Raw genomic sequence first — 16,333 nt, 5'->3', positions numbered from 1 at the left:
CTGGTTAAATCCTTATATGGGCTGAAGCAATCTCCTAAACAATGACATCACAAATTTGATACTACAATGTTGTCAAATGGATTTAAAATAAACGAGTGTGACAAGTGTGTCTACATAAAAGGCACAAGAGACTCTTATGTCATAGTATGTCTTTATGTTGATGACATGCTTATAATGGGAAGTAATCATGACGTGATAAAAACAACAAATAAATTTTAACGAAACATTTTGATATGAAGGATTTGGGCATTGCCAATGTAATACTAGGGATTAAAATCTCTAGGACTTCTGAGGCGATAGTCATGTCTCAATCTCATTATGTTGAGACCGTCTTGAAAAAATTTAATGCTTATGATTGTTCCCCTGTAAAGACGCCTCTTGATATGAGCGTTCACTTGAATAAGAATCATGGAGAACCGATTTCTCAATTGGAATACTCTAGAATTATTGGAAGCCTCATGTATATCACGAATTGTACTCGACCTGATATTGTTTGTGCAGTAAACAAGTTGAGTCGATTCACAAGTAATCCAAATGAGGTTCATTGGATAGCTTTGACAAGGGTGCTTAGATATTTAAGACACAATCTGGAGTATGGATTGCATTACACAAGATATCCTGCGGTGCTTGAAGGATACAGCGATTCAAATTGGATTTCTGACACCAAAGACTCTAAATCCACAAGTGGCTATGTTTTTAGTATTGGTGGTGGCGCAGTCTCTTGGAGGTCTTCCAAACAAACTTGCGATCGCTAGATCAACAATGGAATCTGAATTCATAGCACTTGATAAAGCCGCAGAAGAAGCAGAATGGCTTAGGAATTTTCTGGAGGATATTCCTTGTTGGTCAAAGCCAGTGCCTGCAATTATGATACATTGTGACAGTCAATCGGCAATTGCAAGGGCACATAATGCTATGTATAATGGTAAGTCTCGACATATTCGTCGAAGACACAATACCGTACGACAATTGATCTCAAATAGAGTTATCACAATTGATTACGTCAAATCAAAAGATAATTTAGTGGACCCGCTTACAAAAGCATTGAATAGAGATCAAATGTACATCTTGTCAAGAGAAATGGGCTTAAAGTCTACAACATAAAGCTCTCATAGTGGTAACCCAACCTTGTTGATTGGAGATGCCAAAATCTTGGTTCAATGGGACAACTAAATTATGAGAACTTGAGTAAACACTCTGGAATTTTTTTATTTTTTTTTCAACTCATTCCTAGGACTAAGAGTGTTGTAGCCTACACGTGTAGTGAAGTTAAGTTTGAACTTTTAATGGTTCCTTGCCTGAAAAAAGCGAAGTACTGTAGGATACTCTTCATAGGAGACCACCTATGTAAGTGTGAGGACGGGCAGCCTCAATGAAACACTTATGAAGGCAAGATGTGTTCCATGGCCAAAACGGACACAACCAAAAAACGAATAGAAATGAAGAAAAGTCATTGTGTAGGTACTATTGTCTGGGTTTACACAAACCGCCAAGAAGTTCAAGACATCATGTTCACTTCGTGGCCTAGTAAATCCGATAGTATTCTATTACGGAAGGTTCAAAACCACAAGTTACCTCTCTTGATGCACTGAATTTTCGTGTGAACTCTCTTTGACATCATGTGCATTCATGCATTAATTTCATTCATGTGGGGGATTGTTGGAAATCTTGATTGTGCTTAATGAATTAAAATTAAACAATGAAAAGTTCGGAAAAGAAAAAAAGATTGAGAAGCTCGAAAAAAAAAATTATTGAAGTGCAGGTGCGCTGAGGCGCTGAAAATAGCGCCCCTGCACTAGTCATGCTGCCTGGGCAAGCAAGGGTGGCGCAAGGGCACAATATATTGCATCCCTGCACCGGTGCTTCTGTCCACACGAAAATTTGCGCATCATTTTTTCGAATTTTTTGATATTTTTGACTTTTTTTGGTGACTTTAGTCAGTTATTTTTACCAAAAGGCATACCACATGAGTGAAAAGTTTTGTCTTTACATATAAACAATATAAATATGAGAATCAAACATCATTTTGATATATATAATCAGATTCTCAGATTTTCAAATGCATTCTTCACATATTTTGTTTCTTCTTCTTTTTACAAAAGAGAGTTCATATCATTTCTGGTTGTAAGAACTTATGATATATAGTGCTATATTCACAAGTAGAAGTTGTTGTATCTTGGGAGAAGATTGCCAAACACCGTAAGCACCAAGAGCGGGGCAAAATCTTCTTAAGGAAATCGTATTCAACACGAGCCTCAACTGTTGAATTTTTTTCCTGTTTTCTTCTGTCATATTCAAGTTTTTTCCAACAAATATACCAACAAGGTTTTATCATCACATATTACACATCCTTATCTATCATTTTTTTAATCATTTATTTACTAATCATTCAATAATCTCATCGTTCGAACCAAACGTAGCCTTAAAAGTATACCATTAAAACTAGCCAGACTTCACTTGTGTCTTCCCTTTGACAACAGCAGCTAAATGCTCATATGCAGAAACATGGCTCTTCCCAAAGAAACATTTGAGGAAAGTTGTGATCATGATGACAGACTTTCTCGTTTTAGTTGTCTGTAATATGATTGCTACACTGGGAGTTTTACTTCCCATGTAGTTTTATATAAGACGAATCCCTTCTAATATAAGAGGGGATAGAGATCAAATCCAACTTCCAGCCTTTTGTTTTCTAGCACGCCATTTTTGCATGATCTTCTCCAGGGAAATAACACCACCACAAATCCCATTTTCATGACGTATCTTGGACAGCATTGAATACACAGCAGGATGATCTTGTTCCAGCTCAAAAATTCTGTCTGCTGCAGTCTCACCTAGCTCCGCACAGGAATGTAGGCCACAGGCCCCAAGCAACGCGCCCCAAACTACCACATCGGGCTCAAAGGGCATCCCTTTTATCAACTTCTCAGCCTTTTCTAACTCACCTGCCCTACCAAACAAGTCCACCATGCATGCATAATGTTCCATCTCTGCTTCCATACCATACTCTGCTCCCATGGAGTAGAAAAGTTCTTCACCTTCTTTAACCAGCCCTCCATGAACACATGCTGACAGGACATTGACAAATGAAATTTCATCAGGCATCACTCCACTCTTCAACATCCCCTCAAACTCCACCAGCGCCATCTCTGCTAGCCCATGCCTAGCACACCCACCAATGATTGAATTCCACGACACCAAATTTTTTATGGACATTGACCGGAATACACAGAATGCTGCATGGATATCCCCACATTTCCCGTACATGTCGACAAGGGATGTAGACAAAACCACATCAAGAGGAATACCAAACTTCAAGATACATGCATGAACTTGATTGCCCAAAACAAGAGAAGAACAGCCAGCACAAGCATCAAGCGTACTTGAAAACGTAAAATGATTGGGACGAACACCTGATTTCATCATCAAATAGAACAGATCCAGAGCGTCTGAAAACTTATTGGACTGGACACACCCCCTCACCATTGTAGTCCATGAGACCACATCCTTCTCTCTTTGGCTCTCAAACATTGCCTTCGCTTCATCAATTTGTTTATTCTTCATATAACCATTAATCAAAATACTCCAAGAATAAGCATTTTTAGAGGGCATCGAGTCAAAAGCGCAACGAGCAGCATTTGTCATTCCAAATTCCATATAACCCAAAATTAGTACGTTCCATGGTGCCACATCTTTCAGCAAGATCTCATCAAACACTCTAGCGAAACCGTCAAGGTCTCGTAAACCAATATATCCCCTCATTAAGGCAGACCCAAGGTAAATATTAAGATCAAGTCCGAAACAGATTGCAAGACAATGTAACTGAGGGATTAGAATGTCAAATTCAGTTCCCAAGAATGCGCTGAAAAGTACCGCGAGAGTGAGCTCATTTGGGGTATTGCGATGTCTGATCATCTGGAGAAAATAATGATACGCATTTAATGGATTTCTTGAATCACGAAATCCAGAAAGCATGATGTTCCATGAGACAACATCTCTTTGGGGCATTTCATCGAACAAGTAAGCTGCTTCCTTAAGTCGATGGGCTTTGACATAGCCATTGATTAATGAGTTCCATGAGACGGTGGTTGTCCAGTGAGAGTACTGGTCAAACAACATACGCGCATCATTTACATTTCTGTTGCGCACTTGGTCTTTGATCTTATGGTTAATGATATAAGTTGCCGGGTAAATTGCAGGCCGAGTGCGCATGGGGTTTTAAAATTTAAGTTACAATATAATACTCTCTCCGTCTCATATATAATGTCTTCTTTGAATTTTCACACAGATTAAAAAAAATATATTGGGAAATAAAATTTTATATAAATTTCCTATTTTATCCCTATTTAATGTATTAAAAAATGATTGCACAATTTTCAAAGTGTAGTTAATAGGGGTATATTAATAAAAAAATGTAAAAAAAAATTATTAAATATGGTATATAACTATATATTTGGGACAAATAAAAAAAAAACATGAACAATATAATTGAGACGAAGGAAGTAGCTAATTTATATCAATAAACGCTAGAGGAGTACACACATAGAAGTCACCGCATACTCACTACTACATGGGCAAGCACAAAAACATCGTCCGCCCAAAATTTCAGTTTCCAACTTACAAAACAAAAGACAACATCAAAAGCTTCCATGAATTCACAAAATGACTGTTACATAGCAGCAGCCAAATTTTGAAACTCGAGTTCTATCATCTTTATGTCCTCTTCAACTTTTTGCAGCTTAGAATGCAAAGGCGCAATTTTGCTTTCCTCTTTTTCTTGGGCAGCTGCAGCCACGGAAATCTTTTCTTGCAGCATTAAAATCTGCCTCCTCATCTCACCCATCTCTTCATTGATCTTTTGTTTTTCAAGATTGTGATGGCTAATTTGGGAGTCAATTCCCTTTGCTTCTTCTCTAAGTTCTTCTTGCTTGTGTTTCACCTCGAGCATTTGACCTACACACTGTTCTACAACCTTAACATCAAACCCATACTTTTCTAAGTCTTCTAGTATTTCCAAAATTTCATCTGCAATGCTTTTGGGATCATTAATTTGCAACTTGGAAGCTTTTTCCACGACCGTGGAAAAGGTTACCATACAGCCAATAGCCAATCCTTCTCGTGAACTCTCTTTCAAGTGTATCAAAGGGCGGAAATGTGGCCTCTGTGGTATTCGTTGCAAGACGTCCATGGAATCGATTGTTTTCCAAAGAACAACATTTTTTGCAAAAGGCAAGTCTTCCTGCTCACTTGGCACTGTTGCACATGTATCATCAAATCCACAAGGTTGGACACCACTTCTCTTTTGCTTCTCACTGCCATCTACAAACACCGAATTATCATTTTTTTCCACACATTTCTCCACAGGGCTTCCAGGTAACACTCCTGAATAGAACTAAACATCATCAGCCAAACAATAAGCCGGGTAGAGAGGGGAGGAGGGGCAGCAGAACATCCATTAGCTTACCCGAGTCCTTCATAGTTGCTGGAGTCTGCATCGCTTCAATCCACTTTGAAAGTGGCTCGTCTAACTCATCAAAAGGTGCTTCGAGTCCTTCCGTCAAACAGTTCAATTCTATTGTTTTCCCTAGGGATTGATCAATTGAATCTGCTAATGAATGCATTGCACTGGTGAAAAGAAGACACTATCGACTGATAGCAAATACGGTTCTTTGTGAACAGGCAAACCTGAGTCCTTGATGGTTGGAGTCCGCATCCCTTCAATCCACTTTGAAAGCGGCTCATTTAACTCATTGCAAGGTACTTCATCAATGGTCTTCTCGAGTGTTTCTATCAGAGAGTTCGATTCTATTATTTTTCCTACAGATTAACCAAGTGAATTACAGATTAGTCAATTGAATCTGCTAAGGAATGCCACATAAAACTCAGAAAATTAATTGCATGGGTGGGTTGGAAAACAGAAAGCTTCGACTGGCAGCAAACTTGGTCCTGTGTGAACAGGCATACCCGAGTCATTGCGGGTTGGAGTCTGCATCCCTTCAATCCACTTTGAATGTTGTTCATCTGAAACATTGCAATGTATTTCATCGACGATTTTCTCAAGTGCTCCTGTCAAATAGTTTGATTCTGTTGTTTTCCCTACTAATCAATTGAATCTACTATGAACATCACATAAAACTCTCAGAAAATCAATTGCTTGGGTTAAAAACAGAAACTATCGACTGGCAGCAAATTAAATTCTTTGTGAACAGGCAAGCGAAGAGATGGTAAAGCAACTAAGAACCACAAATAAATTACTTGCCTTCAGTTCTATGTCTACCACCTCTTTTTGAAGGACTTTTTGGCAGCCTCGTTGATTCTTTCATAGCTTGTTCATTATGCACTTCGGCCAAAGTTCTCTTGCTGTTTTTTATACTATTTTTGGGGTCAAACCCATCAGTCAGATCATAATTAGGCTCATTGAATTCCAAGTAATTATCAGTCATCACAACTTCATTATCACCATGTGAATCACCATCTTTTCTGCCAATGTAACTTGAAGCAACACTTCCATTTTTAGCAATTCCTAGAAAAAGATCAATTCAATTATAAGAGAAAAGAAATCTGCAATATTTTTCTAGATGGGAAGAAGAAAAGAACAAGTGAAGCATGCAATACCAGTCACAAGAACCTGAGGACTGCTGATCAGCACCTTGCGTGGCCTTCCCCTCTTTCTTTTCTGGCTGAGATCTCCAGTTTCTGTTCGGTTACTATTCTACATACAGCATAGCAACATTAATTGGCACAATAATTCTTACGAAAGATCAGTAGAGGACTGTTAAAAAATGTCCCAGTTTTTGTCTCAGATTCGTTTCTCTTTTTTTTTCTTAGTGATTCAATCCCGGTAATGCTGAAGGGGAAAAAGAGTAAAGGATGGGAAGCTCATATGCATAAGAGAGACAAATAAGAATGCCCTCACACATGATACCCATTAAAATTTTTCTCATTGAAATCAGTAACATGCTTTGATATGCCATTAAGTGAGTGCGTTACAAAGGTACTAGTGACAAATGCACACGCTCTGCGTGTGTAAAAGAGAAGTTTTTTTTAAACGTTTTTTTTAAAAGCAAATCATGGAGTTAGTGGAGTTTTTAGTGGAATAGTGGATAGGAAAAAGTAATTAGGAAGGAAAAGGGTAAAACGGGAAGAAAGACGATGTACTCATATAGTTAATTTTTATAAGCCTCTCAAGTATTATAAAATAGTAAAGATAAATTACTACAAAACCAGAAGACCCAGCTTATTAGAATGAAAAACCATACATTTAAATGCAATTCTAGTCATTAAATCACCTTCGTGTCTTCTATTGCTGAAACATTTGAATGCAGAATCTGGTCGCTCCTAGGTCTCAAAATCTTCTTGCTGCTGGAACCATAACCACCTCTCTTGCCTCTTGATGTTCCTAATCCAGAGCTGTTAATTTCTGCACATGGCAGACCTATGATGATAGGCAATTCAGTTTCTTTTTCTGCATGTTCGTTTAGGGCATCTTCTGCAGCATCTTGCTCAATTCCAGCAGAATTAATTCCCAGACTTCTAACTGGGAGAAATTATAAAGATGAATGCATAAAACAACAATACAGTTATTGACCAAACACCACATACGGCATACCTCCACAATCCGGTTCTGAACTGTCAAACTGTAATGTTGGTGTTCTGCTCTTCTCCAAAATTCTGGAAATGGAATAATCATTTCCACAAAGATTTTGGGGCTTTCTCAGCTGCATGCAACAGTTATCAACATCAACCCTTGCAATTATCAAACTAAAAGAAACTAAAACAGACTTAAAGCATAAACTAGCTGTTTCACATACCATTTCTTACTTGAGGCTTCTATTGCCAAAAGTTTATGGCTGATCAAATGAGATTCTAGTACTCCAGCCGTTTAAATTATTTAGGCTTCCTTTCTTTTATCAGTTATCCCAGTTGTATAGTCCAGGTTCAACATTTAATAGCATTTTTTCCTTTTTCCTTTTTTTACTAATATACCTCTCTTAACTAAATCTTGGCAAACATGAAACCATTGTTTGAATGAATTAAATAAGGGTAAAATAAGAAGTTTGTAAACTTTTGTTTTCCAATCATTTCTTAATCTGTGGGGAAAAAACAAACCAACCTAAATATTTGGGACAGAGGGAGTATCACTTTTGAAATTGATGTCTAACTACATGTTTGATAAAAGCATAAATGGTCTGATTAATCGCAAATGCTTGTGAGTACGCAATGCAAAATCTTTTTACTTCAATTTCACAGCCAATTTACAGGTAAAGAGAACAATATCTTCAACAAAACTATCATGCTAATTGGTAAATGGTTGGGAATCAGCAATCGCGCGCAAGTTGTTAAGAATGTCATCTTAATGGGTGGAACAAAATTTCTTGATTGCTATCTAAGTCAAATTCCATCAATGTGTTGATGGAACTACACCACAAACTAGAAGCAGTCAATATGCGCATACTGCATACTCATACATACCTCCTCAAAACTTAACCCAGAACCTAGTCTTTAAACTTTGACTAGTGTGACAACTTTAAAGTTAGAGCAAACTTCATTTGCCTCAATTTGTAGCTTGTCAAAGAGAATGCATAACTTCGTTTACATGGTACCAGAGCCCAATGACTCGTCGTCAAACATCAAAATGTCAGCCATATCCTCCAATTGCTCCTTGAATTAGTGAACGATGTGCACTGATTATAGTGTCAAGCGTCGGTGCGATGTTAAAAAGGAGAGAGAGTTTGGTTTTTTGGCAAGCCTTAATCACAATCTGGATAAGGTATGCAGATGTGTTTTTGCGCAAGATAAATTCCCTCCCCTGGGAAAGCCTTTGCGGAAGCACGATGAGAACTAGTTTCTCACAATATCACACTTACCGATTTGATAATTGCACCACAACCACCTACACCAGAAATGTCCTCTAATAATTAACAAGTGTCCTTGATGTGAACATTGCAATCGACCAGGCCACGTCAAGGACTATGTTGGTAAATTCAGGGGAAACAGGCGAATAAGATTTAAGGGCACGGTTATCATGCTCGATCCAGTCAAGAAAGAACCAGTGCTTCTGGTATTTCCGATCCTTTCATAAAGGAGCAGTTAAACAAATTGAACAATACTGCAGACTCACCAACCAATCATCTCTCAATGCTCCATGCAGCTCTAATGTTGGGTCCTGCTCCATGACACAATCTGGTAAATTGAATCATCTCATTTTAATCATTTAACAGGCCCTTGGATCATTGATTACGGGGCCTCGAATCATATGACAGGGTCAAGGTGACCCAAGGCTTTTTTTATTATCTCTATTCCCGTCACAGCATTGCTAAAACGTTGATGGTTCATTGAGTTTAATTCCCGCCCAAGTCTTTTTTTATTATCTCTATTCCCGTCACAGCATTGCTAAAAAGTTTACGGTTCATTGAGTTTAGTTGCTAGAATTGGTCATGTTAAATCATCTCAGCACATTATTTTGAAACAATTTCCAATGTACTTGCTCTAAAATGCTGCCCGATTTCTATAAGAAACCTCACATTGAACAATCAACTTTTTTGCTAAATTGTTGCCTCTATCTTGTAAATTTCAGGACCTACAATTGGCGAAGGATGACTGACAACACTGATTCACAAAGGTGTTCATTACTTTGAGGAAGATCAGCTAAAAAGAATCGGCCATCTTTGGTGCCTCTTGTCGTTTTTACTTATGTTTCTAGTGATAGGGAAATAAAGTCATGGCACTATTATCTTGGCCATCCTAGTTTTTCATTTTAGGATGCTTCTCTATCCTTGATGATGAATCCTTTGTCCTTTCATAGTTGAGTTTTTCAGCTAGCTAAACATATGCGCATCTCTTTTTCTCCAAATCAATATAAACCAACCACCCCATTCTCCTTAATTCATAATGATATCTAATTCTAGGGGCCCTCACCAATTAACACCTCCCATGGAAAAAGATGGTTTCTTAAGTTCATTGATGATCATACACAGGTTACATAGGCTTATCTATGACAAATCTGAAACCAACAAAATATTCAACGCCTTCCATAAAATGATTCAAACTCAATTTCACGCCAATATCCAAATTCTTTGAACCAATAATGGTAGAGAATATTTTAACATCATTTTAGACACAATTTCTTGGACAATGGGATTCTCCACCAAAGCTCACGAGTCATGTGTCCAACACTCCACAACAAAATTGTGTATCCAAAATTTTAAAAAAAAATGCTGTATCCATCATTTGTTGAAAAGCCCGTGCTGCTCTTAGGTTTACAATGATTGTTCCAAAAAAGATGAAGCTTGTTGCTCTTAGAATACTCTTCCTTTACACGGTGTTGGTTTGGACACGAGTGTTTCTATGTCTAATCCTAGTCAAGTCAACCCTCAAATAGATGGAACTAATGATCCAGATCAAGCACAAGTGTTGGAAGCAAGGGGATATGCAAGAAGAAAGAATTCTCAAGTAGATAACAAAGTTGCGAAGTCGTGAACCACATAATTATTTAAGGTGAAGTTTGAAGGTAAGAACTCCATAATATTTAAGTCGCACAGGTGTCATGGGGGCTAAGGTGCAAGGCAAGGCATGCGCCTTCTCCAAGAAAGGCCCAGTAGACATAAATTTTTAGAATTCACATATTTAGATTGAATTTTACTAAAATATAACATAACAAAAATATAGTTTCACGAGATACTAAATAACAAATACAAATTTATGGAAAAAACTTTAACTATCTAAATCATCAAATCCCCTTGAGGAAAAATACACTAGATGAAGAGTTGGAGTGGTCTTGGTATACTAGACAAGTAAAAGTTGAAGTCTTCATTTCATTAAAGAAAAGGTGGATGAAGGCAGTATCACTATGAAATATGTTCCCACATCTCACCAACTTGTTGATCTCCTTACAAAAGGACAAGCTGAACAAGCTCACAAGTTTCTTGTTGGCAAGCTCAAAATCTATGACCATGCTTGAAGGGAGTGTACAAAATATTCGAATTTTTTGTATTTCTTGTACAAATTACAATATATTATAGAATGAATCATGGATACTTGATAGAATAAAATCGATTAGAATGATTTGATAGAATAGTTTATTATGGTAGGATGGTTTTTTCCCTTTATTTGTTGTTTACTGGAAAATTGTGTCCTAGTTCATCAATAAAATATATCGAAATCGTTTCTCCTCTCTTTTGTTTATAATCAGCCACAACATAAGTCATAAAAAAATCTGCAGAGAGGTTTGGAATACAATTACCTCGGTCGGTGAAAGATTTTCGGAGGACTGATCTATTGTACTCAGTTGTGTCGTAAAGATGGTAATATCATTCCCAGAACTGCATAAAAATTCTTCAGCAGATCTATCAGATGCAACCTGTTCACACACTTCGGGTATATTTCCTTCCTTGAGCTTCTTTATAGGCCGTGAGAGCGCTCTATGTGCCTCAGACAAATGCCATCTTCGTTTTGAACGTAATTTAGCAGGATGTGAAGATTTTTTGTAGGTAGAAACTAATGGCTCTATCTGATTCTCACTAAAGTCCAATAAACAGGGAGTTTTCTGAACAGAGTCATCTTTATCTCGTGGATTGCTCGCTGCAACTGCCAATATGTTTCCACTAGCACTTTGACAAGATTGGTGTGGAAGCTTTTCATGTGAATATTTCTCATTACCAACAATTAATGGCTCTATCTGATTCTCGCCCAAGTTCAATGAACAGAGTGTTCTCTTATCACAATCGTTATTCCCCAAACTGCTCACCAGAACTGCCACTGTGTTGCCACCAGTATTTTCAGATGCATGGGGTGAAAGTTTTTCATCTTCTGAAGATCGGAGTGGAAGATCCTCGTGTAACTGCCAAAAATCAAACTTCTTACAATCATCAGCTGCGTAGTGCATGATAAGTCTCCAGGTAGAAAAACTAAAATTGGAACTAAAATAAAAGTAGAACATGGATCCTGGAAACAGAACAATTTGAAAACCAGAAAAAATAAAAACAGCTCAATATCAGACCAAGAGACGTAAAAATACATATTTTGGAGAGATCGTGAATCGTGATGCACAATAATTGTACCAAGACGCTACTAGTCTACTACACACAAAAACACATACAAGTAATGTCTACTTCTCCAGTAACCTAAATGGTATATATTGTCATATCATAAGAAATGTGACTAGAACATTATATACACTGGGGTGATAACTAGCATAAAAGAGCAATTCATCTAATTAAACTAACAGCTAATCTGTTTGTTTGATGTTTCTCCATTGTTAACACGATGATACCAATTACATAACAAACATGCCTCACAATTCACCAATCTCTTGGAGGAAACAAAAATATAACTGAATCAACCAGTTACCCATTCAGGTTCTTCTTTAACAAAGTAAAACTTGCCTTGTGCCACATGCACATCAGACCTACCAACGAAAAAAATCAGTTTCCAGATAAATTAGACTTTGAAGATTATAAAATATTAGGGAATAAGTATATCCATAATTTTATATAAAAAAACATCACTTTAAAAAGATTAAGGATTGATATAGTGAAAAGACTAAGACAAACCTGGGAAGAAGTGAACCATTTGCTATCTTTCCAATCCATATGAGGTCTTAATTCTGACTGATGGAATTCCTTTTCTTTGTTTTGTTGCTTGAAAAAGATAACATATCTACAATCCTCAAGCACTTTCGTGATCACGCCATTCCACCAGCCAAAGTTAAAGAAGCAATCAACTTTTTCCAACAAAACATAATTTTTATCCTTGAGGAAAGGAGGGCAAGGTCTGACATGGAGAGAGTCAACCGTTGCTTTAAGAAACTGATCTTCATTGCTACTATTTGAACTATGGTACTCAACTAAATAAGTTCCATTTGTCAAGACTTTATGTATGGCGGCGGGAAACCATGCGCCCAGAAAATCTTCCACTTCAAAGGACACTTCTACCTTCCTCCCAACTTCAAACATCAAACTTGTTATACCCTTCCAAGAATTCACGAGAATCATGGAAAGAAAAATAAGAGATGACATCACAGAGAGATAAGCTTCTACAAATTATCGTGTTAATGGGGCTTCTGTCAAAATTAAAACACTCCAAGCATAAAGCTCAATTTGCTTTTACAATATGATCGTCACAGATGTCGTCAAGATGGAGCACATAGAATCACTAGATGAGGCACATCAAATATATAGTAAGGACTTAAAACAAGTCTTGAGCTTAGACACTTTGTGAGACATAAGATACTGCCCACAGCTTAAGAAGGCAAAGCTCAAGGTTGCATGACATGACATAAATCCAGCCTAATAAAGTGAACACGGATAATTATCCAGACTGTTGTCTGATGACTCTCAGCTTATGTCACCTCTTTGGCTGCTCTGGCAATCAACAATTGCAGGACTTTTGATTCGGAAGAAGAGTCCAACTCAAAATAACTAGTCTAATGATATGCAAGTATGAAGATCTCTCAGGCTCAGGTTTCCCATTACAATTGCATGTGGGGCCAACATGGAAGACGTAACATAAAGCTAAATAGAAGCAAGTGCAAACGAAGTACCATGACTTATAGAACTGAACACCGAACATAGACCAATCGGACGAGCACCAATGAAATTTTCCAGCGAAAAGATGCGCTCATGGTAGAAGAAATTTGAAAAATCAAATATTCAGAAATAGAAACGTATGTATTCGCAATGCATGCCAATCTCGAAGCAAGCGGATAATCTAACACATTATAACAATGTAAAGGCAGGGACGTAAAATTAACAGAAAAGAAGGAAACGCCGCAGAAAGACAACACTTTGCATGGCTCTGTAAGGACAAATACCTGCTTTTCGGGTCTGAACCAACTTCCGTTACACCAATCCCAGTGAACCCTAAGTTCAGAGAGCCCAAACTCGAGCACGTCCGGCGGGCTTTGAAAAGTCACGATGAACCTTCCTCCTTGGAGAACTTGCGAGATGATACCTATCCACCAACCATCTTTATAGAACGCATCGACGGAGTCATTTAGCCCAAAACCCTCGAAATCCTCCTGTGGTGGCGGAGCGGGTCTGACGAACGTAACATCAACGCTTTCTCTCAAACGCTTGGATCCATCTTCACTGGCCACGAGATTGTGGTATTCCACCAGGAGTTTCTTGAAACTCTTTCTGCCTTTCTTTCTCGGAGAGGAAATCACAGTGGCTACAAAAAAGACCCCCTTGAAACCGTCTTCGTCGGTCTTCACCTCAACCAAGGAGCCCTCTGGGAAGAGCTGCTGCTGGAGTTGCTCTACTGCACCACCGCCCATTTTTTTTTTTGAATTGATGAATTTTTACCTTGGAGGGCTTAATCGTCCACAACGAGTGTGCCTTTCCTTTCTTTTTAGGGTTTCTGGAAATTTCCAATTCCATTTGCTTTTTATTTTTATTTTTATTTTTATTATTGTTTGTTCATTTATTGTTATTACCAGCGACAACACACACAATGTGCGTGCAATGTAATTAAAAAATTATTATATTTTTGCTAAAGTGAGTCCGTAGTTTTAGTGTTTGATTTTGAGTGCAAAGATGGATATCTCTACTACTTTATTAAAGTTGATGTATGTATAGTAATCGTTTCTTTTCATTTAATGTGGGGACACCAAGTTTTTTGCTCATTTTACCATTTATTTACTCTTTTCGTGAAAAAAAACTGTGTTCATTTTGAAAAGCATCTCGCTTGAAAATACATCAATCTCTACACCTCACCTTCCCAAAAAATGGAATTCAGGTACTGAACTATGAACTATGATAGTGTAGTGCATTTTTGTCTAAGCGAAATAACCTTGGGCGAAAGGAGTTTAAAGAAAAGAAACGTGAGATTTTGAAAATCGTTTTGACGCACCATTGAAACTACTATGATTTCTTTGCTATAAAATTAAGATTTTTTTGAGCTGAAATTCATTTTGATGATTGATTTTGTTTTTATCTTTTCCAGTTGAGTTATTATTTGAGTTTTTAATTTGTATGAAAGTGTTTATGTTTGAGCTTCATATCTCGTGTATTGTACAGATTGGATGCACAATATTTTAGTTTTGCGTAGGTAAGTTGTATGTGTTTCATATATTCTAATTGTGGAATCATTATCTAAAACGCCCTACCGTCATCGGCCGTCTGATCGCCGCCATTGCCGTCGATTGACAATGCCATCTTGAAGCTCTCGTCGAGGCGGTCACAATCGTACCAAGAATTGTGAGTTTTGGTGTCCGATTTGGCGAGCACGAAGTAGAGAAAGAGCATCCACTATTCATCGTCTTCCTCGCTCGAAATGGATGAATTTGAGGTCGATTCTTGTTGTTTTTGAGTTGCTAAGAAGTTCTAGGATGTGTGTAGATCATTTCACGAGCTCTATTTTTCGCTGATTTCGGCCGCCTCGGTGGTCTGTTCCAGTCGTGTCATAGTGCATTGGAATTGTCTCGTCGAGCTCTACAACCTTGCCAAATTTCATGAATTTTGGAGCATTTTTTAACATCGTCGCCGGACGTCGCCGTCTTATCCGACGAGTCACCGGCCGCCGTCGTGTTAACCATTTTTGACCGGTTCGATATTATAGATCCAAATATCCAAGTTTTGAGTCGAGATTCAAAATCGTGAATCGGTGAGAACGCAATAAAGTTTGCGATTTATCGGTCAAAGTTTGACCAAAGTTGACCAAGTTGAATTTTGACCACTGTGTGATTGTTCGCAGATCGGAAGCTAGTTGAGGATATTTAGAGGCAGAAATCAGCAGTTTAGGGATTTGAGCTTCTAGATTGGAAAGTTATGAGATTCCCGAGTCTCGATATACGCAACCGCAACCGTATAAGTTTTTCGTGCAGTTTAAATGCAAAGACATGTTATACTCTTTCTTGCTCACCCATTTAGATCAATAAATTTACTGTTGTGATGATTAAATCGTGTTGTTGCATTTGTATGTGGATATGGTAGCTCAAGCTTTAAGCTTCATGCATCATTCACGTTTTTATGCATTGTGGCTTGGTTTTGGGTGATTTTTAATTCTAAATTCATGTTTATGATCTTTTAAGGTGCTTTAAGTATTTTTAAGATGTCCTATGCAGATAGTTTCAAATTTTGATGTCAAGAACGTAAGGAACGAATCATGTGGATCGATTAAGTTATGTAATGTTTCTTTATGTAATTTTTCTTCCTAAAAGCTTTTTTATTATAATAGGCATGAAATGTTATTAATTATATTATACATAATTGATATTATATCAGTTTTAACATGTATGATGTTTATCACGAAAGTTCACGAGCATGCGACGACGAAGTTATGATGTATTGATGCATAAAAATAGTTTGATGTGTATGTGATTTTGTGGTGGCATTAC

General features: G+C 37.6%; 2 protein-coding genes across 7 annotated transcripts; both read right to left on the bottom strand.

The window, feature by feature from the left end:
- Positions 1 to 2,339: 2,339 nt before the first annotated feature.
- LOC140876487 (pentatricopeptide repeat-containing protein At2g13600-like) lies at positions 2,340 to 4,206 on the bottom strand. Its single transcript, XM_073280469.1, has one exon. The coding sequence runs from the start codon at positions 4,114 to 4,116 to the stop codon at positions 2,662 to 2,664; it is 1,455 nt and encodes a 484-aa protein (XP_073136570.1). The 5' UTR covers positions 4,117 to 4,206; the 3' UTR covers positions 2,340 to 2,661.
- A 299-nt stretch (positions 4,207 to 4,505) lies between these two features.
- On the bottom strand, positions 4,506 to 14,399 carry LOC140876486 (uncharacterized). Of its 6 annotated transcripts, none has more exons than XM_073280465.1 (11): positions 13,808 to 14,399; positions 12,549 to 12,965; positions 11,240 to 11,836; positions 7,607 to 7,715; positions 7,287 to 7,534; positions 6,613 to 6,709; positions 6,257 to 6,520; positions 5,962 to 6,096; positions 5,683 to 5,814; positions 5,462 to 5,602; positions 4,506 to 5,376 (listed from the first exon to the last, which is right to left on the bottom strand). In XM_073280465.1, exons 1-11 carry the CDS (start codon positions 14,270 to 14,272, stop codon positions 4,667 to 4,669), a joined length of 3,315 nt encoding a protein of 1,104 aa, XP_073136566.1. In that variant the 5' UTR covers positions 14,273 to 14,399; the 3' UTR covers positions 4,506 to 4,666. The 6 variants fall into 6 exon arrangements, with proteins under 6 accessions (XP_073136566.1, XP_073136567.1, XP_073136564.1 ...); XM_073280466.1 differs by having other exon boundaries at positions 4,506 to 5,379; positions 5,462 to 5,581; positions 13,808 to 14,398; XM_073280463.1 differs by having other exon boundaries at positions 4,506 to 5,379; positions 13,808 to 14,397.
- Positions 14,400 to 16,333: the final 1,934 nt, after the last annotated feature.

The sequence above is a fragment of the Henckelia pumila genome, chromosome 1 (assembly GCF_033568475.1).
Source record: "Henckelia pumila isolate YLH828 chromosome 1, ASM3356847v2, whole genome shotgun sequence".
Classification (NCBI taxonomy): Eukaryota; Viridiplantae; Streptophyta; class Magnoliopsida; order Lamiales; family Gesneriaceae; genus Henckelia; species Henckelia pumila.
Note: the sequence above shows the minus strand (reverse complement) of the source record. Positions and strands in the feature narration are given on the sequence as shown.